The 26,837-nt window shown below is 49.4% G+C and overlaps 2 protein-coding genes across 7 annotated transcripts; one reads left to right on the top strand and one right to left on the bottom strand.

Annotated features, from left to right (window-relative positions):
- The first annotated feature begins 1,053 nt into the window (after positions 1-1,053).
- MKS1 (MKS transition zone complex subunit 1) lies at positions 1,054-18,250 on the top strand. Of its 5 annotated transcripts, XM_030827150.1 has the most exons (19): positions 1,054-1,202; positions 1,624-1,733; positions 3,304-3,374; positions 3,799-3,954; positions 5,205-5,302; positions 5,656-5,784; positions 6,177-6,281; positions 6,995-7,103; positions 7,651-7,707; positions 9,063-9,105; positions 9,361-9,426; positions 10,909-10,979; positions 11,318-11,387; positions 11,491-11,598; positions 12,273-12,406; positions 12,947-13,029; positions 13,115-13,212; positions 13,325-13,386; positions 16,164-18,250. In XM_030827150.1, exons 1-19 carry the CDS (start codon positions 1,123-1,125, stop codon positions 16,269-16,271), a joined length of 1,758 nt encoding a protein of 585 aa, XP_030683010.1. In that variant the 5' UTR covers positions 1,054-1,122; the 3' UTR covers positions 16,272-18,250. The 5 variants fall into 5 exon arrangements, 4 of the variants coding, with proteins under 4 accessions (XP_030683010.1, XP_030683011.1, XP_030683012.1 ...); XM_030827151.1 differs by lacking the exon at positions 16,164-18,250 and having other exon boundaries at positions 13,325-14,067; XM_030827152.1 differs by lacking the exons at positions 12,947-13,029; positions 16,164-18,250 and having other exon boundaries at positions 13,325-14,066.
- On the bottom strand, positions 14,327-26,594 carry EPX (eosinophil peroxidase). 2 transcript variants are annotated; one of them, XM_030827147.1, is made up of 13 exons: positions 26,400-26,594; positions 26,191-26,284; positions 25,777-25,952; positions 25,492-25,609; positions 25,227-25,356; positions 24,149-24,355; positions 21,933-22,251; positions 19,970-20,130; positions 19,376-19,631; positions 18,775-18,945; positions 15,856-16,093; positions 15,067-15,279; positions 14,327-14,765 (listed from the first exon to the last, which is right to left on the bottom strand). In XM_030827147.1, exons 1-12 carry the CDS (start codon positions 26,473-26,475, stop codon positions 15,078-15,080), a joined length of 2,148 nt encoding a protein of 715 aa, XP_030683007.1. In that variant the 5' UTR covers positions 26,476-26,594; the 3' UTR covers positions 14,327-14,765; positions 15,067-15,077. The 2 variants fall into 2 exon arrangements, with proteins under 2 accessions (XP_030683007.1, XP_030683008.1); XM_030827148.1 differs by having other exon boundaries at positions 14,327-15,279; positions 26,400-26,481.
- Positions 26,595-26,837: the final 243 nt, after the last annotated feature.

Here is a 26,837-nt window from a genome sequence, read left to right as displayed (position 1 = left end):
CAGAACTTGGGCTGGAATCCCAGTACTTTTACCACTTGCAAGCTTAGCAAGTCCTTTAAACCCTGGCCTTCACGAACTTCACTCTTAAAGTGAATAAAAATACCTTTTTGAGAGGCTTCTACAAGGATTTGGGACAATGCAAACAAAGTGCTCAAGCCGCACTAGATCCTAAATAAATGGTGCTATTTATGGTGAGTCGGTGTTACACAACTACTGGCTATGGCACCCAGAGCTTCCAATGCCAAATCATCAAACTGGCATGAGATTCTCGAGTTCAGGGGACAATTGCTTACTTTGTTGGAGGAGGACCAGATGTGAACAAGGCTGATAAATGTTGACATTCCCAAAGCGCTGGGACGCCAGACGTGAGGTTACAGCATGTCGTTCCTTTGCTAGTCCAACGAAGCATGACTTGTGAATGTCACTTTTTTGGCTTTTCAGGGAGCCAGTGCAGTAACAAAGTGGCTTAATGATCCAAAACTAACACACACAAGCTAAGAACCAGTTCGATAATAACATCGTTTCCTTCCTTACTGTTGACTTCCTTGTTTTTTCTTTCTTTGCTCAGTGAATATCAACACAAAGACTAATAAATCTTCTGACACTTTTTTTGTCTTCCAAGAATATATTTTCCTGTCTGGCTAAGGGCCATCACCTTCCCTGACTCCTTTGGGAATAATGAGTGCATTTCTTACAGTCACATCCACCGATTTTCAGGCCAAAGTTTTCACGCGTTCAGTGGAAGGCAGTGTGGCATGGTGGAAAAGGTAGAGGGCGAAGACTCAGGTCACCTGGTCCCCATCATCATTTCTGCATCTGTCTGTCTATATGAGGTGGGCTGATGGCTGTGCCAGTTTCCTCATTTGCACAGCGCACGAGGTCCCGCTTTGGGTGAGCTTTATTCGCATACATGGTAAGCGGTGATCGGCAGGACCCTGGAGCCCTCTTGGGCGTTCGGCTTGGGTTGCACTTGCACTGGGTGACCGACTGCGACTGTGGCACCGTGACGAGAACGGCGGGTTGCGCGCGCAGCACCTCCGTCGCCTCCCGATCCAGCGTCTCCGTTGCCAGGAAAACGGAGCGGCGCGCTTTCCGGCGCAGTCGCGCCGCGTCGCAGCTGTCATGGCGGAGACCGTCTGGAGCACTGACACCGGGGAGGCAGTGTATCGCTCCCGGGACCCCGTGCGCAACTTGCGCCTCCGGTAGTCGCACCGCCCCAGCCCCGAGGCCCCATGTTTTTATATCCTTAGATCATTCCAACCTGAACTCGGTGTTCTGAAGTCCCCACTTCTTACAATCCCGACCGCTTCTTCTCCGGGCTCCCCACTTCTTTCACTATCCGTACCCCCCATCCACTCACAGCCTCCAAGAACCCCTTACAGGCCCACCCAAGTCCATTCATGTCCTTGTTGCTCCCAGTTTCTCAGAGCCCTGTGTCCCCAGTACACCCTCTCACCCTCACTCTTCCCTATAGGACCGCGCACCCACCCACCCCCTCTCCGTTGTCTGCACCCAGCACACCTTGGCAACCCTACCTCCTCTGTTCTGTTTCCCCCATCCTTGCTTTGTGTTCATCTCCCGGTTGCATGTCTGGTAACGAATATTTTGGGCTTTTCTTGACAGAGTCCACCTGCAAAGAATCACATCAAGCAACTTTCTTCATTATCAGCCTGCTGCCGAGCTCGGGAAGAACCTCATAGACTTGGCCACTTTTAGGCCTCAGCCAACTGCCAGTGGGTGTTATGGTGGTGATGTGCCATCTAATACTAATTCTGATACTAATCAGAATTGTGGCCAAATGTAGTGAGATAACAAATACTGTACTTCTGATGTGTTACAGATTTGCCCGGAAACCTACATTCTATTCGTGGCATTTTTAAAAGAGAAAACGTGCCCCAAACTCTAAACACACATATAAACACTTTTAAAAACAATTTTTAAACTGGGGACTGCTTGAAAAATATGCATATGATGTGCATATGAAGATCAACTGTGTTCTTGTGGTTTTCCTTATCTGGGAAACCAAAAGAATGAGGAGGAGAGGACAGAGTGGTTATTGTCAGCAGTCTGTCTGCTTTTATTGTTTCTCTTTCTGTTCAGAGCTGTTCCTGGGCAAGAGTGTGGGCTCGCAGGTTGTGAAACATGTCTCTGAAAAAGGCATACTCAGCCAGCCAAGAGTGTATTAGATTAGATTTGTTTTCTTTGTTTTTGTTTTTGTTTTGTTTTGAGACAGAATCTCATTCTGTTGCTCAGGCTGGAGTGCAGTGGTATGATCATAGCTCACTGTAAACTGTGGTTTCCCAGGCTCAAGCCATCCTCCTGCCTCAGCCTCCCAACTAGCTGGGACTACAGCCTATACCATCACACTCGGTTGATCTTTTTAAAGTTTTAGTAGAGAAAAGGTCTTGCTATGTTGTCCAGGCTGGTCTGAAATTCCTGGGCCCAAGTGATCCTCCCACCTTAGCCTCCCCAAATTTTGGGATTACAGGCGTGAGTCACTGCATTCAGCCAGATTTGGTTCTGTTAAAAAATCATTTATTTGCCTTCACTGTCCTCTCCTGACACTTGGTCTCCTAAATTTCAGTGTTTGTGATTCTACATATATGGCTTCAGAAATAGTAAAGATAAAAATGCCAGGGTTATTTTCTAGCAAACGCAGACAGTTGGGACTGAGGAAGGGCTGGCTATTCAGCTTATATCTAAATTTCAGTTTCTTTTATCCAGTTAGATTAGATATTTCCTGGAGCAGGCTGAGCGCCATGGCCCACGCCTGTAATCCCAGCACTTTGGGAGGCCAAGGCAGGTGGATCACCTGAGGTCAGGAGTTCAAGATCAGCCTGGCTAACATGGCAAAACCTCATCTCTACTGAAAATACAAAAACTAGCTGGGTTGGTGGTGTGTGCCTGTAATCCCAGCTACTTGGGAGGCTGAGGCAGGAGAATCGCTTGAACCCAGGAAAAGGAGGTTGCAGTGAGCTGAAACAGTGCCACTGCACTCCAGCCTGGGTGACAGAGTGAGACTCCATCCCCCACCCCCCAAAAAAATTACTGGGGGGTATTTTCTTTTATTCAAATTAGAGTCATGATTAAGACTTTTTGGGTTCTAATCTTGGCTTCTACTCATACTAACTCTCATATACAGCCTCTCTAGCATTTCTCTAGGTTGAGTGCTTACTAAATTGCTGAATTCCAGCTGGTTTTTGTGGCAAATTTAAGAATGGGGACTTTGGTTGTAATCAACCACAGAGCAAGAAGTGGTGCTGGTTTGGCTCAAGCATTTGATTCACTCTGTTGTCTTTGGAGGTGGACACCGCCCAGAGGAAGACGAAGAGGAGGAGATTGTGATTGGGTGGCAAGAGAAGCTCTTTAGCCAGGTGAGCCAGTGTCTCTTGTCTTCTCTGTCCATTCCATCTGGTCTACCTCCACATGGCTGGTGATACATATTGCCAAAGTGATTTCCAGACAGGTTGTAACAGTTTATACTTTCCCCTGTTGTGTTTAAAGGGCAGTGTAACATAGGGGTTGCCACTACTCAGTTTTATGATTCTGGGTGAGGCACTTTTCATCTCTGGGCTATATGCCATCTGTAAAATAGCAGACTTGGATTAGACTATCAGTCTGGTTCCTTTTAGCTCTAATGTTCTTGGTTCCCCTACCATTCATTAGTTTAGTGTTGGTTATGAAAACGTGTCAGATAGCATCAGCTCTGTAGAACTGATTTGATTAAACAGTTACAGAAGCAAAAGTTTGATGTATTATAATGATGTACACATCTCTGTTTCCTTATGGTAACCTCAGTTTGAAGTAGATCTGTACCAAAATGAAGCAGCCTGTCAGAGTCCTTTGGATTATCAGTACCGTCAGGAGATCCTGAAGCTGGAGAATTCGGGTGGCAAGAAGAACCGACGAATCTTTACCTACACTGACTCTGATAGATACACCAATTTGGAGGAGGTATTGTTCTTTCCATCTTTGGTAGCTTCCATCTTTGCTTCCTCTAGCTTTTTTGCCTCACTGAGTTCTGTGTGTTATGTCAGGAGCCTAGTAAGGGGAGACAAGTAGCCTGTCTAGGAACCGCTGTGAGCTGCTGCTGCTGGCAGCCAGCCTGGAATAGAATGGGCATAGTCTGCAGGTGGTAAGGCTGTTGATCCCTTCTCTGCCTGCTTGAGGGCCTGGGGGAGCTGCCAGTATCTCTTATTATATGCTTGCAGAGTGCATACTTGGAGAAGTAACCACTGGGCTTGACTTCCTCCATGCATCATGAAAAAAGACAGGTGGTGGAGTCTGGAACAATCTAGATAAAATTCATCAGGGGATTCAGCCCCAACTCTGAGTATATGGGTTTGAAGAGGAATTCAGTAGAGCTATGGAAAATGGCTTATGTCCTCAATTTGCCTATGACAAAAATACTCTTGTAACCTTGTTTCACATTTTCTTTAGTCACTGCATTTCAGTTGTTTCTGTCTTCTCGGTAAGATTTTAAGCTCCTCGAGGGTAGAGCCTATATTTTTTTATTTTTGTCTATGACTCTGTAGGTCTCTGCAAGGAACAGGTATTAATAAATGTTTTTGAAAGATTGACGTGCTTTCATTATTAGAGCTGTGGATTGATAACGTTAGCTGGGAATGGTGGCATGTACCTGTAGTCCTGGCTACTTGGGAAGCTGAGGCGGGAGGATTACTTGAGCCAAGGAGTTCAAGGTTGCAGTGAACTATGATAGCACCACTGCACCGCAGCCTGGGTGAGACCCTGTCTCTTAAAAAAATAATATAAATGAAATAAAATTTGGGTTGTCTGTTTTGGAAAAGCAAATGAAAATGCAGTTGGTGCTCAGTTACCATGTGAGGATTTCCCACAAAATACTTGTATCCCATTTGGCATTTTTCTAACCACCTTGTTAACTTCAACATCTACCAAGCAAACTAACCCAACTTTTTGTTGGTTTGTGCTCAGAGAATGCAGGCTGATTTTAATATTAACATAAATAACTCCTTTTTAAAATCCGAAGGCAAACCACGATGTGGTAGAAATCTTCTTTGGGTTGTTTGGCCACTGCTCCCTCTGTTAGCGTGTATCATTGTGAGGTGGCGGAACCTGCGGGATTCAGGTCCTGGATGAGGTTTCAGGAGGAATACTTCCCTTCCGGTACTTGGCCCATGTGGCCCTGACCAGATGGCTTACACAGGGCTGCTTGCTTTTCCCAGCACTGTCAGAGAATGACCACTGCAGCCAGCGAGGTGCCTTCATTCTTGGTCGAGCGAATGGCAAATGTTAGGCGGCGCCGGCAGGACAGGCGAGGGATGTGAGTGCGGGCATGGGATGGGGGGCAAGCTTTTACTTTTTATTTCCTAAAGTTGGGTAGTTTTGCATTTTTATCAGTGGTTATATATAGTATTCAAGTATTACTTTGTAATTAATTTAAAAAATAAATATAAAAATATAAAATATCTTCCTCACTCTCCACGTGGACATTTTTCCAAAGTGCCTCAGAGAGAGGGAAGGGATGTCATTTCTGTTTGTCAAATATTTTGGCTCTTAAAAAACAAAACAAAACAGTGTGTCCACCAGCTCTAACTTCCCATTCTGAAGTGGCTCTCCACTGGGGTGCTCCATTGGGGTGTGCCAGGGAAGTGACCTTTCTGTGGTGTCTCCCAGGGAGGGCGGCATCCTCAAGTCACGCGTCGTCACCTGGGAACCCTCAGAAGAGTTCGTCAGGAACAACCATGTCATTAACACCCCTCTTCAGACAATGCACATCATGGCGGACCTGGGGCCCTGTAAAACGTGAGTGGCGCTTCTCACCGCCAGCTTAGAGCCTCATCCTTTTGTCCTCTCACCAGCTCTCCCCTTCCTGTTATTACCATCCTGGGTTATAGCGGAAGGAGGGACGGACCTTTTCTTCCTTTTTTTCTTAGTTATGAGTGAAGCTTCTCACTGCCAGCTCAGATCCTCATCCTCTTCTCCTCTCACCAGCTATCCCCTTTCTGTTATCATCCTGGGTTATAGGAGAGGGAGGGACTTTTTCTTCCTTTTTTTCTTAGTTGTACTTGGAAGAAAGTTTTACCTTGACAGCTCTCCCTGTAGCCTCTGTTCTCTGCCCTGAAGTGGGCTCAGTATCTCTTCCTGTTTCCCTGGAGGACCACTGACCTCAACCTTGGTGTTTTCCTGATTTCTAGGCTTGGCTATAAGAAGTATGAACATGTCCTGTGTACTCTGAAGGTGGATAGCAATGGTGTGATCACAGTAAAGCCTGACTTCACAGGCCTCAAAGGACCCTACCGGTGAGGAGAGGAAGGAAGGGGTAGTGGAGACTGGCATTCCGGTGAGGAGAGGAAGGAAGGGGTAGTGGAGACTGGCATTCCTTCCCTTGGTTGCACTTTTTGTCCCTAGTCAACTAGACTGTCAGAAAGTCCTTCATCTGTTCTAACTTTTACATTCCCAGGCAATGGTTCGCATTCTGTTCCAGGTCATAGGGCCTTAGAAAACCGGGGACTCCTTTCTCAGAAAATGTGCAACTGCACCAATTTGAAAGGGATCACTTCAGTGGTACAGTTAAATGACAGTGATTCTCTGTGCTGCTGAATGTAGGACCTGACCAGAACAGAGTGGGGTGAACTCAGCCAGGCTTTTCCTGTGGGCTGACTGTTCCTCATCTCTGTATCTTGGAAATGACAGAAATGTAAATTAGAAATTATCTGGACCAACTGTCCGTTTTTCAGGTGAGAGAACTGGGTGGCAGGAATGTTGTGCCTTACAGTTTGACTGTAACTTCAAGCCAGAAATGGGCCCAGAACCTATACTTTCTGAGTCTAGTCTGGTGCCTTCTCTGCTTTACCCTTTTGTTTCTCTCTCCTGGTCGTCAATACAGCCACTTTTATCATCATATACTCCAGTGAGGTGTATGGTCCCGATCGCTCATCCCTGGGCTGGGAGCTATCCCAGGGCCCATCTCTCATTATTAGAGTTGCTCCTTTCTGTGGTTTTGACCTTACAGGATTGAGACGGAGGGGGAGAAGCAGGAGCTGTGGAAATATACGATCGACAATGTTTCTCCCCTCGCACAGCCAGAGGAGGAGGAGCGGGAACGGCGAGTGTTCAAGGATGTAAGCGCGAGTTCATTCCAAGTATCGAAGGGATGAGCCTCGGTGCCTGGAGCTGAGACCATTTCTGAACTTGATGTCAGCAGTTGCTCGGGAAAAGCCTTGCCCTTCATAGCCCCTTCTGACTTAGGCAGCATTGCTGACATATCAGACAGAAGTTTTTGATCATATTATAATAATAACAATAACCATTTATTTGAGCATTTACCATGTTCTGTGCTAGGTACTTTACATACCTTGTTTCCTTTAGTCCTTACAACAGCCCTTTGAGGTGAACACTTATTACCACCTTATAAGTGGGGAAACGGAGATTGAGGAGCTAAGTAGTCTGCCCAAGGTGGCATAGCTTGTAAGCGCGAGAGTCAGGATTCCGCCCCAGACCAGCTGACTCCAGGGCCTCTGCTTCACAGTAAAATGGCGGTGGGTCAGGTGCTTATGCCTCCAGCTCTTGCTGACCCTTCCCACTATTGCTTTTCTTCTTGCCGTTCAGAACTGAACTTTGGTCTAGCTTGGGTTGCATCTTGAGTTTTGGTTTGGTTTGTTTCCTCAGCTTTATGGCCGGCACAAGGAGTATCTCAGCAGCCTCGTAGGCACTGATTTTGAGATGGTGAGTAGCTTGGCTTCCTGCAGCACTGTGAGCTGTGTTTAGCCGGAGCATTCTGACTGTGGATGAGTTACAGCACCTCTCTTAAAGGCCCAAAGGTATACTCCACGGTGTAAAAAGGAAGTCAAAGAATAGCACGTATAGTCCTTGTTATGTGTTTTGCAACATTGCATGTTGATAGAGAACTGTTAATGCCGAGAAAAAGGTCTGAAAGGCTACGCACATGCTGTGGGTGGCTTTGTTTGGAGAGGGTGGGATTAGATGTGGTAGGTGGGTAGTGGGTGGTGAGAGGGATATATCAGGGATTTTTGCTTTTTATTCCCTAAACTTAGGTAGTTTTGAATTTTTATCAGTGGTAATGTATTTATGTATGACTTTATAATTAATTTAAAAAATAAATACGAGGATGAAAAATGTCTTCTTCACCTTTCATGTGGATATTTTTTCAAAATACCCCATAGAGAGGCAGGGATGCCATTTCTGTATGTCACATATTTTGGCTCTTAAAAAATATAGGCCCGATGTGGTGGCTCATGACTATAATCCCAGCACTTTGTGAGGCTGAGGTGGGAGGATCACTTGAGGCCAGGAGTTTGAGACCAGCCTGGGCAGCATAGTGAGACCACATCCCTACAAAAATAAAAAAAAATTAGCAAGGCATGGTGATACATACCTGTAGTCCCAGCTACTCATGATGCTGAGGCAGCAGGATTGCTTGAGCCTAGAAGTTTGAGTTTGCAGTGAGCTATGATCACACCACTGCATTCCAGCCTGGACAACAGATCAAGGCCCTGTCTGAAAAAAAAAAAAAGTGGTTTAGTTCAGCTATTCTGTTGTGCTGTTCTTTGTCTTTTCTCATTCTAAGAGTTCCACCTCTAGACTTGGAAACAAGGATAGAATTACTTCCTGGTCTCTCTCTCTTTCTCTGAAAAATTAACCTTCACTATTTCCATATTGCATAAGCAACAAATACTCAGTATTTAAAAGTTAGATAAGACAGATGCACAAATAATTAAAAAAGAAAATTCCCTGGTTTCTTGACCTCAGCCATCTAAAGGGATCAGGGCATTCTGGCTTCCCATTGCATACCACAGGACAGTTGCTGTTGCTTGAATAATTTCCCATAGTGCATTGTCCTCACTGCCATTTAAATTATGTACTTTCCCCCTACATTGTGAATCTTAGGAATGAAGGAAACAGATCTGTGGAGGAGTGTCAGGGTGGGGAGAAAGTGCAGTAGTGACACCCAGGGCCTGACCCCCAGTGTCAGGTCGTCTGCAGATTTGTAGATGGGGCTGGAGGAGAAGTGCCAATTCCCTCCAGGCCTGCTGATCCTTTCCCACTTCTCTTCACCTTAGACTGTCCCGGGTGCCCTCCGGCTCTTTGTAAATGGAGAGGTAGGTAAGTGTCTTGCTAGCATAGATCTCTTGATGCTTAGGCACGTGCCTAGATGGAGCTGTGAATAGTCTCCTCCACTCTGGTAGAGGCCTTGTCTGCTGTACTTGGGAAACTCAGTGGTGAGTCTTTCCTGGAAACACAGAGGGTTCCTGGCCCTCAAAAGAATTGCTCTCAGGGTGTGTAGGCCCCTCAGGATTGGGTTGGGTGCTAAGGGTAGTAGGAGAAAAAGCTAAAATAGCTTCCTGTTTTCTCTCGCAGTTTCAGCCCAAGGCTATGAGTATGACAATCTCTATGTCCACTTCTTTGTAGAATTGCCAACTACTCGTAAGTAATATTCTTAAGTCTCTCCTTTTATACCCATTCAGACAGATCTAGAGGCATTTGGTCAGGCTTCCTTTCCCACTCCTCTGCTGAAACTGTTACTGTCCTTTTCAAGGTCATAGATCACATCCACTTTACCAAACCCAGTGGGGACTTCCCTGCTTTCACCTCACTTGACCTTCCTGAAGCATTTGCCAGAGCCCACTGTGCTGCATGACACACTTCTCTGGCTTCTGGCTCCACACTTCTCTCTCCTGTCTCGCTGGTGGCCCCTCAGCCTCCTTGGGTGATGCTTTCCCTTCTGTTGATCTTCAACTGTGAGAGTACCCACGGCTAAGCCAAGGCCTTCTGTTACTCTCTGTCCGCAGTCTTTCTGGGCGACCTCATCCATCCTATGGCTTAAATACCATCGATACGTCTCAGACTCCCAGGTTTCTGCCTCTAGCTTTAACCTCTTCCCTGGACTCCAGACTCATATCCAGTTACCTCTTTGTCATTTCTGTCTAACATGACCAAAAAGAACTTTTGATTCCTCCTCTTCCCTCAAACCTCTCCTCCCTGGTCTTCCCCATCCTAACAGAATGGCAGTGTCATCTACTGAGTTGTTGATGCCAAAAACCTAGGGGACATCCTTGATCCCTCACTTTCCCTAGCTCCCTATAGCCAGCCAATCTGTCAACAGTTCCTGTCTGTTCTGTCTTCAAAAGCTGTTGTGAACCTGTTTGTTCTCTCCAGCACCCTACACCAAGCCACCACCCTACACCAAGCCACCACCATCTCTTGTCTAGGCCAGTGCATTCAACTTCTGACTTATCCCCCTGCTTCCCGCCTTGCTCCCATTTGCATTTCATTTGCCACAGACACCAAAGCCAAGCTGAGCTTTAAAAAGTGTAAACAAGTTATGTCCCTTTTGAGCTGAAAACCCCAACAGCTTCCCCTCCCACTTAGAGTAAAATGTAAACTTGATACCCTGAGTGAGCTGGCCCCTGCCTATCTCTTCCATACAACATTCCAGTCATTCTTCCTAGCCAGGTTCATTCCCACCTTAGAGCCTTTTAAGGGCCGTTTCCTTCGTCTGAAACCCTTTCTGCCATATCTTAGCATGGCTGGTTCTTTCTGAGTTTAGATCTCAGCCTGTGTCGCCTCTGAGACACCTTCTCTTACCACTCAGTCTAAATGAGCCTCCCAATCGCTCAGTCCCTTCCCCATTTTGTTTTTAGTATAGCACTCATCACTACCCAATAGTCTCTTGTTGGTTTGTTTTTTGTCTGTCTCCCTGCTTCCCCCAGAATGTCAGCTCCATGAGAGATGGGGATCTTTTCTATCTAGTTACCAAGATACCCCTAAGATATGCTAGCACATAGCAGGCACTCAGTAAATGGTAAATGAATGATTGATTGTGTGAATAAATGAAAAAAGAAACTTTTTCTGAACGACTTGCTTTCCTCCCAGGTGAGCTTACTATATTTGGTCTTTGGCTTTCAGGCTGGTCAAGCCCAGCATTCCAGCAGCTCTCAGGAGTAACACAGACCTGCGCCACCAAGTCCCTGGGAATGGTATGGAGAATGAGAGTGGGTGTCTGGAAGGGAATGAGATCTGCTCCTGGGATGGCATTTGAGGTTTTATCAGGCCAAGTGCTGTGCGCCCTGGGGAGGATTCCAGAGTTGGGTGACTTGTGTGTGGGTTCTGCAGGGCTACCTGGTCCAGAGATCCTCTCTGTCTTTTTGAGCATGGCAGCAGCTTGTATTTGGGTGTCCCTTTGCATCTCAGACTCCTATTTCCCACCTGGGTGATCATTTTTCTTTTTCCCTTGTGAACATAACCTTGTCATTGGCCACAAGGAGAACAGATTCCAAGGGAGGCCTTGCCCACCCTATGACACTCCTTTTTATAGGACAAGGTGGCTCACTTCTCCTACCCATTCACGTTTGAAGCCTTCTTCCTCCAGGAGGATGAATCTTCTGGTGAGTAGCTCAGCAGTTGATCCTGGGCCTTGGTTCCCCTCAAGCAGTGCTGTCTCTTGGTGAAGGCTGCCTGTGACCTGGCCGCTTCTCTCATTGCTCCCAGATGCACTCCCAGAGTGGCCTGTGCTCTACTGTGAGGTCCTCTCGCTGGACTTCTGGCAGAGGTACCGTGTGGAAGGCTATGGGGCTGTGGTGCTGCCTGCCACTCCAGGTAACCACTTGTCTCTGCCCTTCTGTGGCCCACATGCCCTAGGCCCTAAGAACAAGACTAACACTCGAATGCTTCTGGTGAGGGATGAGGATAATTGGGAATTGGAAGTGTTTGGATTGAAAGAGTTCCTGTTCCTCTGAGGACTTTCTGCCCCCCTCCATTAGAGACAATGATGTGGCCTTGGCACTGACTTCCTGACAGTCTCTCCATGTGCTTCGTGCTCCTCTGATTGGACTCAGGGTGAGAAGCTGTATGGCAAAATTGGCTCGTAGCATATGTGTATTGAATGAATCAGCATTCAGTTTGGAATAAAAGCATCTGTCTTTTCCTGTGTGCCAGGCATTGTGCCATACTTCTCACTTAATTCTCGCAGCCACTCTGTGAGGTGCAGGTGGTATCATTTCCATTTTACTAGGTGAGGAGAATGAGCTTCAGAAAGGTTAAGAAACCTGTCCTGGGTATGCAGGTAATAACTGGCAGAGCGGAAATTTGAATTTCTCCCGGATTGATTCCACACAGGTGCTATGGGTAACCATGATAACCTTCGCCAGAGGCCAGGTCACCACCAGACCAGGTGTTTTAGCTGAGTCTAGGCCTGTGTCATTGCCGGGGAGTCAGTGAGGGGCCACATGCCCTTTCTGGACCTGGCCCCAGTCTTCTCTTCCCTTGCGCAGGCTCACACACCCTGACGATCTCCACGTGGAGACCTGTGGAGCTTGGCACGGTGGCTGAGCTGAGGAGGTTTTTCATTGGCGGTTCTCTGGAACTGGAGGACCTCTCCTACGTGCGGATACCAGGATCCTTCAAGGTGACTTGTCTTTGGAGTGACTTCACGCTGAGAACTTATGGTCCTGTCCTTCTGTTCTGTAGGAGGTGGGATCTGGGTCAAGACCCCTTAGTTGTGCATTGCTTCAGTATTAGCCCCTTCCTTCCTGTGGCTTAAGCTGGAAGTCATGACCACATTTTGAACCAGGTTCCAATATCTGCACTGCTATCATAGGAGGTCTCTGGAAAATAGTATAGTTAGAGATTTCCCCTGGTTCCCATCAGAATAACTGGCTCTTTCCCCCATCACTGAAGGCCTCAGTAATCAGATGTGGGGAGGATTCACAGTAAGCATATAAGACCGCTGCTTCTCAAATGAGGCTGGAGTGTTCCCTGGTTTAGTTGGGGGAGCCCAATAGCCCAGTATTATCGTTGAGGTAATAGAGTCTGGGTGATGGAATAAGGTTTCCCCAACAGAACTGCGCTTCCCAAGAATGGGAATAAGAATGGGGGCGAGGCCAGCATGGTGTGGGGGTGTCTAGAGACAGCAGAAACCTGATGCTGTCCCAATGGCATGCCACAGGGGGAACGCCTGAGCCGCTTTGGACTCCGCACAGAGACCACAGGCACTGTCACCTTCCGCTTGCACTGTCTGCAGCAGTCCAGGTGAGTGACCTGGCCCTCTGCCTCAGGGTACCTTACCCCTGAGGGGTGGAGAACAACTGTAACCACGTGGCTGACCTCCCTGCAGGGCCTTCATGGAATCGAGCTCCCTTCGGAAAAGGATGCGGAGTGTGTTGGACCATCTGGAAGGGTTCAGCCAGCAGAGTTCCATTCACAATGTGCTAGGTATGTCCCCTCCCCAAGCTGGCCACCCCAGGTCAGCATGGGCCTGTTTCTCTCTGCAGTGCAGAGAGAAATACCATATGGCAGCCAAATACCATATCTCCTTTCCTTACAGAGGCCTTCCGTCGAGCCCGGCGCCGCATGCAGGAGGCCCGGGAAAGCCTCCCGCAGGACCTAGTGAGCCCCTCTGGAACCCTGGTCTCCTAGCTCACGGCAGCCCTGGCCCACAGTGCCAGAGGACAAGATGGGGGATATCTGAGGCCAGTGCTCTCCTGCCTCTTCATCTTTCTGATTAGAGACCACGTTGGTCTGCTGAGAACCAGAAGAGCTGGGAAATTCCCAGCTGGCCCCTCTGCCTAGCCTTCTGCAGAGTCTTCTCCCTACCCTCTGGAAATAAAGCCAGAGACCGTGTGGCCCCCCCTTTATATTTGCAGCCACTGTAAATGGGCATCACAGCAAGGCAGTCTTTTTGATCTGAGGCTGTTTGGGGTGACCCCATAGTGAGTCTGACCTTGACTCACTTTTCTGGCTTGTCTCACAGTAGCAGGGGGATGCAGGGATCTGCTGTTCTCCACCATTTAAAAATGGAGCTTTTCGTCTTCCAAGACCAAAGAAGGAAGGAAGGTGGACGATGAGAGGGGTCTTAAATCCCCAGCCTGTGAGTCTCAGCCTCTTTCTAGGGAAGCCTCATTCTGCTGCTTGGGGCTTGCTGAGGTTGAGATGTGAGTTATTTCTGAGTAAGTGAAGGCTGAAGGCAGTGCCGAGTCCTTTCTGCTAGCTGGGTGGTATCTTTTACTGTGTTTTTTTGTTTGTTTGTTTGTTTGTTTTGTTACATAAACCCCTTTTATTTTGACTGATGTTCTGTTGGCTGTTTGTCTGCTCAGGTTGCTGGTATGGCTAGGGTGTTCTTAATGTCGGGGCCCCTACCATGTCTGCCCTTCCCCTTTTCTGCCTTTCCCTACTCCACAGTGTTTATTTGGGCTCTCTAATTCAGCCCCCAGGAGAGGCTTAGATGGTTGTCCAGCTTGCGTGTTAGCAGCACTTCCCTTAAACATCTGGAGCAAAGCATGGAACCGAGGCCATGTCCTCCCTAGCCCAACACAGAAACAGCAGCCCCTGCCTTTATCAGTGCTTTATTGGTAGAAGCAGAGCATGCTGCCCAGCCCCAGGCTCAGAGGAGTATTGTGGGGTGTCTGGAGGCTAGGACTGAGTGGTCTCTTAGTCATGGTCAAGGAGGGGAAGGAGGGCTGGGAAACAGTATAAAGTGCTGTAAACCCTCCAGCTGACTTTTCTTGCCTGGGGTGCAAGACCACATGGCTTGGCTCCCAAGCCTTTGCACGTGGCGCTGATTCATAGCCTAATACCTAAGTGGCTCCCAAGGCGGGAAGGTCCATTGCTGATAGGAGCCCCCAGCTCTCACTCCCGGCTGGGGAACCCAGCTCTGAGCTATAGCCAGCAGAAGCATCAGCAGCCTGCAGTTGCTCCAGGGAGACAAGGCAGCCTCATGGTCCTCCCCTTCCCCTTGTCTCCAAAAGTTGGAGGCTTGGGATAGACTCCTGTGGAAGTAACAGAACTGGATAAGTGAGGAATTTACCGGACGTTTAGAAATGGAGCTGTTTTCAGGTATTAGTGACCAAGCTGAGGATAGTTGGATGCTCCTAATTTCCCCCCAAAGTCCTAGGGCCTGGAATTGACTGTCAGCCCAGAAGCTAGCACATTGGGAAGCCACTTTAGAAAGAGTACCTAGTGACAAGTTCTGTTTCTCTGCTTAGAGACCTAAGAGGACCCAGCCATCCATCCAGGGAAGGATGTGTGGGCTTAACCCAGCCCAGGGTGCTGGAGGTGGCCTCCCCTTACCTGCAGAAGCCTCATGTCCCTCGCCAGGCTGACAGATTCAACCTGGGGATACGGCTGCAGCTCACAAAGCCCCGGGGGTAGATGTTGGCTCTGAAGATGTCCCTTGAAACCATGGTGATACCAGTATTGTCACATATAATTCGAGACAAGGAAATTCTCCTCAGGGCCTTGCGCTGTCTTTTGGTGAAAACACCTCGTTTCTGCCACCAGAACCTACCAGGCAGTCAACAGATGTGGGTGAAGGTTGGGGAGGAATTACCTTATAATGAGCACCTGTTGTGTGCCAGGTACTTTACATATATTATTCCATTCAGTTCTCACAAAATTCCTGCAAGATTGGAATTTCAGAAATGAAACAAATTCAGTGGCCAAATAAATTGCCCAGTATTAAGTGCACAGTAATTTAAGTGGCCAGGGCTGGATTTGAACTCAGGCAATACCAACTCCAAATAAGGAGTCAGGTCGTAAATCACAAACGTATTGGAGGGAAACCAGATTTAGCCCTTTCTGCCCATGTTTTCTGGGATCCACCAACCCAGAACAGTGAGGCTGCCAGGCAACCTCCTGGGTTTAAGATGACTCCAGCTCAGGCAATATGGGCCTTGGCTGGGTCAGTGTCTCTCTTCCTTTGACCCAGCTTTCCAGAGAGGAGCCTCCTGATTTCAGATCCTGTGAACTTGGAAGAAATGATACTAAAAAGAGCAGTGTTCTTCATTGTTTAGTCTTGAAATGCTAGTGTTTTTCTGCTCTGCCTCTGGTGCTGATGTCTTTTATGATAGGGTCACTTACCTGTCTCCGTCTCGGGCTCTTCTGAACTGGTTCTCGAACAGACAAGCCAGAAGAGGCCCCACTCGAGCCCCCGGCAAAAGAGGCTCAGCGATGGCCCCAATCCAGATGTCAATGTTATCAGGTGTTCCATACAGATTCAGGAACTTCCTTGCCAAGTCCTGGTTTTTCAGCACCCGGCTAAGCTGTGCCAAATTCCGGGGCTGGGAGAGCCCACAGAAGCGCCTCCAAGCATTGTACCCTGCAGGGGAACGGGGAGAAGCAGCTTCAGTCTTGCTGACCTCCCATGAGCTTCTGTTTCTCTCCACCAGTCCTCTGGCGGGAAGCTGTGGCCAGTCAATATTGGGCAGAACCAGAAGATCCTGCTGGCAGAAGAGTCCCTAAACCTTCCAAAGACCAGGTTTCTGTCCTCTGATTGAAAATGTGAGTGGACAACCATGCTCAGTGTGCATCAGACTGAGGAGTGTGTCCTAACCCGAAAAGCTGTTTTAACCCAAAACTCATAACCACAAATCCGACACTTAGTGATACTATTACTGGGCTCGACTGCATTCATTAGACACAAGTAAGACAGTACCCAGAATATAAAAGATTCTCCAGGTTTGTAGAATGAATGAATGAGCGAATGAATAAATAAATGAACAAGCCAACAAATGGAGAGCATGGATAAAATTCATCTACTCAGAAAAGGATGGCACACTATGATTCCGTTGATATGAGAGGTCCTGCATAGGCCAATATAGAGACACAAAGTATATTAGAGGTGATTGGGGCTGGGGTGGGGATGGGGATTGACTGTTCTTACAGGGTTTCTTTGGGGAGTGATGAAAATGGTGTGATACTAGATCATGGTGATGGTTGCATAACTCTAAATACACTAAAATCATTGAATTGTCTATTTCATATGGGTGAATTTTATGGTATATCTCAATAAAGCAGTTTTTAAAAAGTTTTCAGAAACTTCCAAAGACCAGCCATACCAATTTGTCAGCCGTCAGGATCCCACACAGGGCCAAGCCACGTCATAAGATGTGACAATCAAGGTAGGAGATAGCTTTGCCATGTCCCGAAGGAACACCAGCCCAACGTCATCCATTGAACTACAGCTCACAGACACCATCCCCCAGCGGAACACATGAAAACCACACAGTATTGTACCATTACTGAGCATTATTGGGTGAATCATATCTCAGGATCCTCACAGCACCTTTGTGAGGTGCTTTTATGGCATGCTAACTATATCTGGTATGTTTACTAAAGTTGAGCAACCATAGGCTTCAGGGCCACTTTACTGTTAAGTGGAGCTCAAACCAGGTTGTCCAGTTCCCAGTTTGATGTTGCACTTGGGAAGGGATTAGAGGAGATGGCAAGAGCTAGTGTCAGGATAATATTTCTGGAGGGCACAGGTATTGCAGGGAGCAGAAACTTGCAATGTGGAAACTCGGGTGGCTAGCGACCTCAGCTCTCCAGCTCTTCCTTTTATACCAAAGTAGAAGGCAAGAATGTTAGTCCAAACTGCACCATTTTGTAAGCCCCCCACCATTTCCCAGACCTTGGTCAAAGTGAAACGTTCCACAGGAGGTCGGGCCATGAAAGACGTAACATACCCTAATGGGCAAAGGCCCAACTGAAGGAACATCCCTATCATATCCTGCTGGGCAAAGGTCCAAGGAACATCTTACCACATCCCACTGAGAAAAGGGCCTGATCATAGGTACATCTTATCAATAACCTGCCGGGCAGCAAGCCATACGGCCCAGACCCCTCCTGCCCATACCCATACCCAGTACCCCAGCTGTAGGCGGCGGCAGGCTCTGGCAATAAGCTGGTCCCCCACCTCTGTAGGTTTTATGCTGGAAATAAATACCTGCATTGGCTGTTGAGCCGCCCTCTCTCTTTATGTCTTTCCTTAACCCTTGCCTTCCCTTCAAAACCTAATAGAAACTTGGGTGGCTAGCGATCTCAGCTCTCCAGCAGGGGCGCCCACAGCTCCTTAGCTGCCAGGAGGGCCCAAGTTTAAGAAAGGAAAGAAGCTCAGGTTTCTGGAGTGCCTGCTGTGCTCTACCAGGCGCTGTGTGAAGTGGGGTGGGCAGTAGGAGGTGCCACCACTGCTTCATACATGGGCAGATGGGCCTTCAGGTTCTTTCTAGACAGGGAGGTAGGAGGTGGGAAGGAGAGAGGAGCAAGGCAGTGGCCAAAGCCTTCCCCTACTGGGGTTGAACGGGGAAGAAAGGAGAAATTGTAAATTTAAATTCAGATTTTACTACTTCTTATTTATGTGATCTTGGGCAAATTACTAGCTGTCTCTGAACATAGTTCCTCATCTATAAAATGGCTGTAATCATTTGCTTCTCAAGGTGATTGGGAGGACAAAATAAATTAATATACGTGAAAGTGACTAACAAAGTGCCTACATTTTCTTCTTTCCTGGGATAAAGTCATTTGTGCCCTCACCAAACAGCCACTGCAGCCTTAGTTTTATTCCACCTATTCCCTGCCTCTAAGGCTCTTTGCCTTTCTCCACTTAGAGCAAGGAGCGTTTCTGTAGCTCTGGAATTGTAGCCTTCCTCCTTGGAACTTGCCAGCGTGTTGGGAATGGAGCAGTTCTTCCCTGCCTTTTAAGCCTATTGCTTTTTTTCTACTTGGAAAGTTCGAGCCTCCCTTTTTCAGCTCCTGGGCCTAAGTTCTGGTCCTGTGGTGAACCTAAAGCTGGAGCCCCTACAGTGGATGGGGGAGCCATGGCAGGACAGCAAGCGGTGTTCCAGGAGTGCTTTGGGACATCAACCTTGGCCTTGCATGCCTCTGCACTCCTGCACATCCTGTAGACAGTCCCAATCAGAAAGGAGGTACCAGGGTCTTCCCAGAACCCCTTGAGCAGCCTGGCCTGAGCAAAGCTGGGAGAAGAGGCGGACAGCCCCTCACCTGGAAGGCCGTGGTCCCGGCTTCGTTGCATGTTGAGAGCTGCCAGGTCCAGCCCAATCCTCCTCACTTGCCGAAACAGTCGGTCCCGGAGCTCATCCACTAACATGGCATCCTGACGGTTCAGCTTGGCAGGGGTGGCCATGAGGCCCCGGAGGATGGGGTCGATGCCCCCTGGTGGCAGGGAATGTGAGCAGCACAGATTGGACCAGCCTCTGGGAAGCTACTTGGGTTATCACATGATGCCAAGCTAGCCCAGAGCTGGACAAGCCAGTCGGGTATGTTAGTAACGTTTGTCAGGAAACAGAGTTCTGGAGAGACATGAAGCAGCTGGAGCTGGGAGGCACTTCTTAAGGAGTGGAAAGTGAGCTCCCCATCAATCTGACATTAGTCTCCACCCCTTTAAAAAATCCTCTCATTCCACAGAGGATGGGAGGCCCGTGACTGAGGGTCTTGCTGACACCTGCCTCGTTTCCACTGTCTTGGGGAAATGTTAGCAGTGGCCTCTGCAGCAGCCTGGCTTCCTGGCAGTAAGCTTGGCCCACCTAGGGGAGGGCATGCTCCCCACCCTCACCCCCATTTGCCCCCTGGAAAACCTAGTCACCTTCATACACGATCCGCCAGCTGGCAAAGAAGGCAGAGCTAAGTGGGACGTGCGAGTTGGGTGCGGAGGCCTGGTACTGACTGTCCAAGCGGAACATGAAGGGCTGGAGCATTGTGTGGCCAAAGCGGAAGGCCAGGGTGAAGACATTGGCCACCCGTGGGTCCACATTGGAGCAGTACCCCCTGTAGGGCCCCAAGGTTCTCCTGGCCCGGGCCTCGCCCAGAACCAGGGGCAGAAAGTCTCGGTAGGTGATGATCTGGAAGGGAAGACAGGAGGAACATTCCCCAGAGGCCACTCACCCACACCCTTGCCCTTGAAAGGGTGGCTCAGACGTATTCTTTATTGTCATCACGTCAAACGTGACAACATTAATTTCCTATTGGTGGGTGGAGATACAAAGCCCAGAGAGGGTGAGTGACACGGACAGGGTCACACAGGGAGTTAGAGGCAGAATCAGGGCAAGAGGACAGGTCCAGGTGCTCTGCCGGTTGCCCAGACCCAGCTGGTTTTAGGCACATCCGCAAGGATGTGTTAAGGACTGCTCCTCATGCCAAGCTTGTCATCTGGGGGATGCCGGGATGCAGAGCTCCTTACCTGGACCATGGCCCCCATGATCTTCCGAGCCTCATTGTACAGTTTGTCTCCATTCCAGCGGGGATTCAGGTGTCTCAGCTCGGTGGCCAGCCGGTTGTGCTCTCGCATAAAGAGGGTGTGCATGGCTGCCAGTTTGGGGGTTTCCGTTGATCGGGTGTCACCTTGAAAACCCCAAGCTCAGATTTACTGCAGCCTTTCCCAGAAAAATGTCTTTCTACCAGGGTAGACCCAGGGCTGGGGATGGGAGAGATGGGGTGGGCCAAACTCCTGGCCCTCACTGGACCTCCATCTCTTCAGCTGTGCTGAGGCTCCTCATCACCACCCTCCTCCCTAACACAACAGGCCAGGAGCGGGAGGACCAGGGGTTCCTAGCAGGCTTGGGTTAGGTGGGAAAGCACAGGGCAGCTGCTGGTCTCAGGCAGGGGCATCTTTGCCTAAGGATTCTACTCTACAACACAACCAGATCCATAGCCCGGACCAGCTATGGGCAAGGGCACCTTGACTTTGGGACTGCAAGCCCACCTGCCCATGAGCTGTATCTGCCTGTATGTTCTCTGCCAAGGGCTCGTATACATTTCCCCACCTTTGGGCTTGGTATAATACTGCTCTCCCCCATGAGCCAGAGGGAAAGAGGAAGAGAGGGAGGGTGGGGCAGAGACTGTTCTTAGGAACAGACCTACTACAGGAAGGGAAGGAAAGTTAATTCCATCATTTGCTTGGTTTTAACTAAACCCTTTTGCACAAGATCTTAGTTCAGTTGACCTCTCCCGAAGGCACACGCTGCTCTTTCCAGGACACACAAATGTACAATCTTTCAAAAGAGGGGTTGGGGCCGACTCCCTGTGAGGAAAACAGTGGAATACAGTGGACTGGGCAGAGACCTTGATACTACACTGACTGTGTTCTCAAGTGGACTCTGCCATTGGAAACTAACTCTGTGCTCTTGGGCACATGATTCACCTTCCCTGAGTCTCAGTTTCTCATCGTAAGATGAGAACAATAATAATTCCCTCCCTTCAGGGCTGTTGCAAGGTAGGTTTAGAGATGGTACATTTAAATATCTTAATAAGGTTAATAAGGTTGGGCATGGTAGCTCACGCCTGTAATCCCAACACTTTGGGAGGCCAAGGCAGGTGAATCACCTGAGGTCAGGAGTTCGAGACCAGCCTGGCCAACATGGTGAAACTCTATCTCCACTAAAAATACAAAACTTAGCCAGACATGGTGGCAGGCATCTGTAATTCCAGCTATTTGGGAGATTGAGGCAGGGGAATCACTTGAACCCAGGAGGCGGAGGTGGCAGTGAGCTGAGATCATGCCACTGCACTCCAGCCTGGGAGACAGAGTGAGACTCCATCTTAAAATAATAATAATAATAATAATAATAAATATCTTAATGAGAAATGACTACCATTATTATTGTAACCATGTACACGGGACAAAAGACCCTGAGGAAAGTTCAAATTATGCTTCCAGAAGAAGGTATTAACTGTCTAGCAACAGCTGGGGACAGGGAGGAACTACAGAAATTTATCCCAGAGAAGAGAAAAAAAAATGGAGATGGAGTTAACAGCCACTTTGAGGTATTCCTGTGTGAAAAAGAGACAGTGTCTTTTCTGAGGTTCCAGAAGCATGATTAAGGGGAATAGGTGAATATTTGATCAAAATAAGGAGACCTTTCTAACAGTCAGAGCTGCCTGTGGCTGAGCTGGGGTGCCATATAGGCGGTGAGAGCCTTCTCACTGGAGATGGTTAAGCAGTTATCTCTGGCCACACACAGGGAGCTTGCAAAAGGACTCCAACGTTCTGATTCTATGATGACTGTGCACAGATCTATGCTTATGGTGTGCCTAATACTGAGGTCCCAAACCATGTACCTTCACCACATCCCACCATGGCTTCCCAGTTGGGACCCCAGAGATGGCTGTTTCCTGGGAAGACACCACCTTCCTCCCAGTCTGACCTGCCAGGAAGCAGGGGATGCGCGCCGAGCGGTTGGTGAGGAGACAGGGGTCATCGTGCAGGTTGTCGAAGGGCAGCAGGGCCCGGCCATTGTCTTGGAAGCGCTGGTTGATGGCCAGCAGCCCCAGGTAGTTGGTCCGGTTGCGGAGCCGCAGCGAGAGGGAGACCTCGCTGCCATACACCATGCTGGCATCCACAAAGGAGGTGAGCGCGTTGATCTGGTTGCGGACTCTGTTCTTGTTTTGGGGGCATGAGGGTGCCGAGCGGAAGAAGGGGATGCAGTCACGCTGGTTCTTGATGCGGGGGTCATTGGGTGGGATCTGAGATGGAAGAGGAGCCAGTGACATGGGGCCCCCTCAATAGCAGACTCACTCCTCTCCCTCATCTCCCACCTCCTGAAAACCTTGCTTAAAACTCCCTTCCTCCAGGAAGCCCTCCTTGACTCACTCAGGCCCATGCTGCTCACCTCTTCAGTCTGAGTGTCCTTAGCATTTTGTTTCATACAGTCTCAAAAGGTTAGGAATGAATGAGGCTTTTGAAACAATCTCGATCCTCATTTTACAGCAAGGAAAACCGCCTCAGAGAGGGGAAGTGACAACCAGTTAGCAGGAAGGGTGGGATTAGAACTTAGTTCTCTTGACTCTTAGGCCTGAGCTTCTTTAATTTAGACCTTTTCGAAGCCCCTTTCTTGCTTGGTGCTTTGGAGACTATGAAGGTTAAAATTCACAGGAAAGTTTGCAGGAAGCTGGCAGTTCAGTGGAAAAAGACACACACACATAGAGTTAAGAAACTAGGTTGAAGTGGCATCTGCTGTGCTTGATAGAAAAGCCATATGTGGGCTGGGTGTGGTGGCTCATGCCTGTAATCCTAGCACTTTGGGAGGCCGAGGCAGGTGGATTACATGAGGCCAGAAGTTTGAGATCAGCCTTGTCAACATGGTGAAACCTCATCTCTACTAAAAATACAAAAATTAGCCAGGCATGGTGGCCCATGCCTGTAATCCCAGCTACTCGGGAGGCTGAGGCATGAGAATTGCTTGAACCCAGGAGGCAGAGGTTGCAGTGAGCTGAGATTGCCCCTCTGTACTCCAGTCTGGACAACAGAGTGAGATTCTGTCTCAAAACAATAATAATAATAATAATAATAATAATAATAATAATAATAAAGAAGAAGAAAGAAAAAGAAAGAGAAAGAAAGAAAGAAAACGAAAGAAAGAAAGAAAGAAAGAAAACGAAATAAAGAAAGAAAGAAAGAAAGGAAAGAAGGAAGGAAGGAAGGAAGAAAGAAAAAGAAAGAAAGAAAGAAAAAGAAAGAAAGAAAGAAAGAAAGAGAAAGAAAGAAAGAAGAAGAAAGAAAGAGGAAGGAAGGAGAGAGGAGAGGGGAGGGGAGGCCATATGTTAAAAGTGTAATAGGAAGATCTGAGAGGGCTTCCCAGAGGAAGTGCCCCTAAGCCAGGGATTGAGGAATAGATAAGGTTGCAACAGGGAGAGGCCATCCAGAGGCCCTCACATGTCATCCCTCATGAATGTGGCCCCACCTATTAAGGGTGACTGTGTGTGTACGTGTATGTGTGAGAGGGAGAGAGTGTGTGTGTGCACGTGTGTGTGTGCATGTGTGTGAGTGTGTGTGTGCACGTGTGTGAGAGAGTATGTGTGCACGTGTGTGTGTGAGAGAGTGTGTGCACGTGTGTGTGTGAGAGAGTGTGTGTGCACGTGTGTCAACCCTATGTTCCTAGCAGAGACCCTGCTCCCTGGATTCTATCTTTTCTTCCCTAGTGCCCCACGCTGTCCTGGCCTTCTAGCCTGAAGGTTAGGACCCTACTCACAGCCCAAGCCCAGGAAGTTGGCAAGAGCTGCAGGGCCCTTGGACTACTCTGGGAAGGAGAGAAGGACAAGAGCTAAGAGGCCCTTAGGTTGCCAAAAGCAGGGGCCCAGAGGCTTTCCCTGTTGGATTCAGACCCATGGGTCAAGGCCTGTCTCAAGGGCTTCCCACCCCATGAAGCCTGACCTGAGCCTCCTGGCAGATTGCCCTACCCCCACCTCTCAAACACTCACGGCGCAGGGTCTCTGCTCAGCTGTGTTTCTTGTGTCTCTGTCTTGTACCCCAGCTCCACAGGCAGTTCCTTAAGGATGGTGCTCCAGTCTTCCAGATCCCCACCCCCAGCACCTTGCCTTTGGGGGAGGCCACACAAAGACGTGGGGGATTGGCTGAGGGTACCTTGATGGGAAAGCAGGGGGGCAGCTGGTCGCAGGTCCTCTCACAGTCGACGCCTGCAGTGAAGGCCACTCTGGCTGGGGACTCCGGGGAGAAGTCCAGGTCATGGTCAATGAACTGGCCCCACTGCATGAACATGAGGGCCCGGCCACGGTCGGAGGTCAGTCTGTCGCTAGGGAACCGCACAATCTGGTTGGAGACAGCCCGGACCTGGTGGGGAAATAACGTCAGCACGGGACATGGGCTCCCTGACCCCACAAGGTATTAGAGCCAACCCAGCACTCAGGGAGCAGCAGCTCCCCTGCTGGAATTGACAGCCTCTCCTCTTCTGCCCTCCATGCCCCTTTTGTCCCTGGAGGCGTAGCCACCTCCTGCTCTCATTCCTAGAAGGATGGTTTCTGGCTGGGCTCCTGAGGATTCCGGTGGTAAAGAGAAGGAGAGGGGCTAGGTTGACTGGCTCAGACCTCACCAGCTCTTCCAGAGGGGAAGGCAGATCAAATAGATAGATCAATTTATAGACTAATAGCTAACCAGATGATAGCACTGATTCACAGGTGCATGGGCTGGTTGCCAGGTGATGGATAACACATGTAGGGAGTACTGGGTCAGCAGATGGAAGGGTGGATAGAAGAAAATTAATTAATAGATGTTGATAGATGGGTAGACGATAGACTGCTATATCGATATATCAATAGAAAACTGATAAGTTGATAAATGTGAAATAGATCAATAGATAAAGCCAGATTAAGGTATAGAGCTGTTTATATTTAGCAAGACTTTGACACTAATTTTCTCAGAAAAAACCCTACAACACCGTAATGGTTAGCATGAATAGAGCATGTCCTATATAGCTATTTATACCAAGGACTTCAATATTCACATAGGCTCTACAAGGTAGGTTTTAGGGCCATTTTACAGATGAGGAAACTAAGCCTGAGAAAGCTGTGTTATTTGCCACAAGTCACTGCACTGGTCAGTGGAAGGGCCTGGGTTCAAGCCCTGCCTGGGTGACTCTGGGCTGTGTTTTACTCCCCGCATTTAAGAGATCAAGCAACCTCCCAGGCCCTCAGCCCCAACTCACAAGAGGGAGGAGGAAGCCATTGCGCCTCCTGCCGGGGGTCCAGCCGAAGGGGAGCGATAGCCCATCCTCATACTCGGCAGGCAGCCAGCGAGCCAGAGCCTGGTTGGAGGCCCCTAGCAAGGGTCTCCTCCTGCAGCCGTGGGTGGGATAGGTTAGCAGGGAGCAGGGCCTGGAGATGGCTCAGCATGGAGGGAGAGGGTGGGTGCAGGAAGAGAGGGGTCCCCCAGGCAGGGGCAGCCCCCGCCCCCCGCCGCCCCGCACACACTTGTTGTTGCATCGTCCAGTGATGGTGCGGTACTTATTACTGCAGCGCTCGGCCTGGTCCCGGAGAGCACAGCCGCTGGCCTGGGACAGCAGCAGCAGCTGTGGTTCTGTTAGCACATCTGTGGGAAGGCAGGTGGGCAGACCTCAGCTGGCCTGCTCTGTACCTCCCATCCCTTTACCCTCTCTCCTCCCAGCACCCCAAGCCTGTGTACCCTGCCTCCCTCTCCTGGATTCCTTCTACTCCAGGCCAGGGCAGGCCCAGGGGGCTCAGTGGGGATCAGAGTACCAGTGACATTGAAGGGTCCGGACCGCTGGGGTTGTAACTTCTCTTCAAGCAGCCCCAAGGCCACGTGCATATAATCTGCGGCCCTAACAACTGTCCTGGTGGCCGCTACCGGTTGTTTGAAGTAGGACAGGAGGTCCATGGGGCTGGCTGAACCGCTGCGAAGCCGCTGCTTGATGCTGCCCAGGAGAGGAGGAGTGAGGGCTGGAGAGAGGGTGCAGACCCACCCAGCAGAGACCCAGTCCTGGGGGACAGTCAGGACAGGGCAAGCGGACAGAAGGACGGATGGAAGGGAGGCTCTACCAACAGGAGAGGTTCATGGGGTCCAGAGGTGGGTGATGAGTGAGATGAACTTGGCTCACTCGTCACCCCTCACTGATCCTCCTAGGCCCATGCAGCCCCCAGACCCAAGTCTACCTCTTCTGGGTCCAATTGTAGGCAGCGTCCACCAGCAACTTGGCCTCTGCTATGCAGTCTCGCAGGACGGAGGTCTCCACTGCCCCAGGGGAGGCTGTTCAAAGAGATGGGGACTCAGGGTTCAGCAGGCCACAAGACCCCCTCCAAGACCCAAGTGCTTCCCCTTCCACTTCCCTTCCCTCCTCCTCGCCTGTCTAGGGGGCTATTACCTGGGTCAGTGCCCTCACAGGGCTGGACAAGGATGAGTGTGGCCAGGACCCCTGCCAGAGCTGGAAGCAGATACATCTCTGCAGTGAGGCTTCACCAGCTGGGATGAGTGACATCCACAGCCTGCACGGGAGGGTCCTCTGCTCCCCTCTCACTTTGAGGACCCCCAGCCGACCTCTCACCTCCTCCAGCTCTTCTCTGGACGTAGCTGGGAAGGGACTTTTATAGCCCATTCTAGGGTGGGGGAGGGCAGCTCTTGGCCCCAGAAACCCAGCCTCTTGGGTGGAGTTCTGAAACTTCCCTCTGGTTTTCATGGGAGTTTTGAGACTGAAACCCCCCACCCCACCCCCTGCCAGCCTGGGGACATTCTTCCTGCCTACCCTTCACTCTGTCCCTACCCTCTACTACCAAGCCCACTGATGCACTTCTCCCAGGACCCA

This window comes from Nomascus leucogenys, chromosome 14 (genome assembly GCF_006542625.1).
Source record: "Nomascus leucogenys isolate Asia chromosome 14, Asia_NLE_v1, whole genome shotgun sequence".
NCBI lineage: Eukaryota > Metazoa > Chordata > Mammalia > Primates > Hylobatidae > Nomascus > Nomascus leucogenys.
Note: the sequence above shows the minus strand (reverse complement) of the source record. Positions and strands in the feature narration are given on the sequence as shown.

What these genes read in the sequence shown, in the direction of transcription:
- MKS1 (XM_030827150.1), top strand. Translation starts at nt 1,123, where the DNA reads ATGGCGGAGACCGTCTGGAGCACTGACACCGGGGAGGCAGTGTATCGC. An exon ending in CGGCAGGACAGGCGAGGGAT is followed by an intron (nt 5,303 to 5,655) that starts GTGAGTGCGGGC and finishes GGTGTCTCCCAG; the next exon opens with GGAGGGCGGCATCCTCAAGT. An exon ending in TGTAGAATTGCCAACTACTC is followed by an intron (nt 9,427 to 10,908) that starts GTAAGTAATATT and finishes TTTGGCTTTCAG; the next exon opens with GCTGGTCAAGCCCAGCATTC.
- EPX (XM_030827147.1), bottom strand. Translation starts at nt 26,475, where the DNA reads ATGTATCTGCTTCCAGCTCTGGCAGGGGTCCTGGCCACACTCATCCTT. An exon ending in ACTGGACGATGCAACAACAA is followed by an intron (nt 25,357 to 25,491) that starts GTGTGTGCGGGG and finishes CCACGGCTGCAG; the next exon opens with GAGGAGACCCTTGCTAGGGG. An exon ending in CCCCCTGCTTTCCCATCAAG is followed by an intron (nt 22,252 to 24,148) that starts GTACCCTCAGCC and finishes CTTCCATCTCAG; the next exon opens with ATCCCACCCAATGACCCCCG.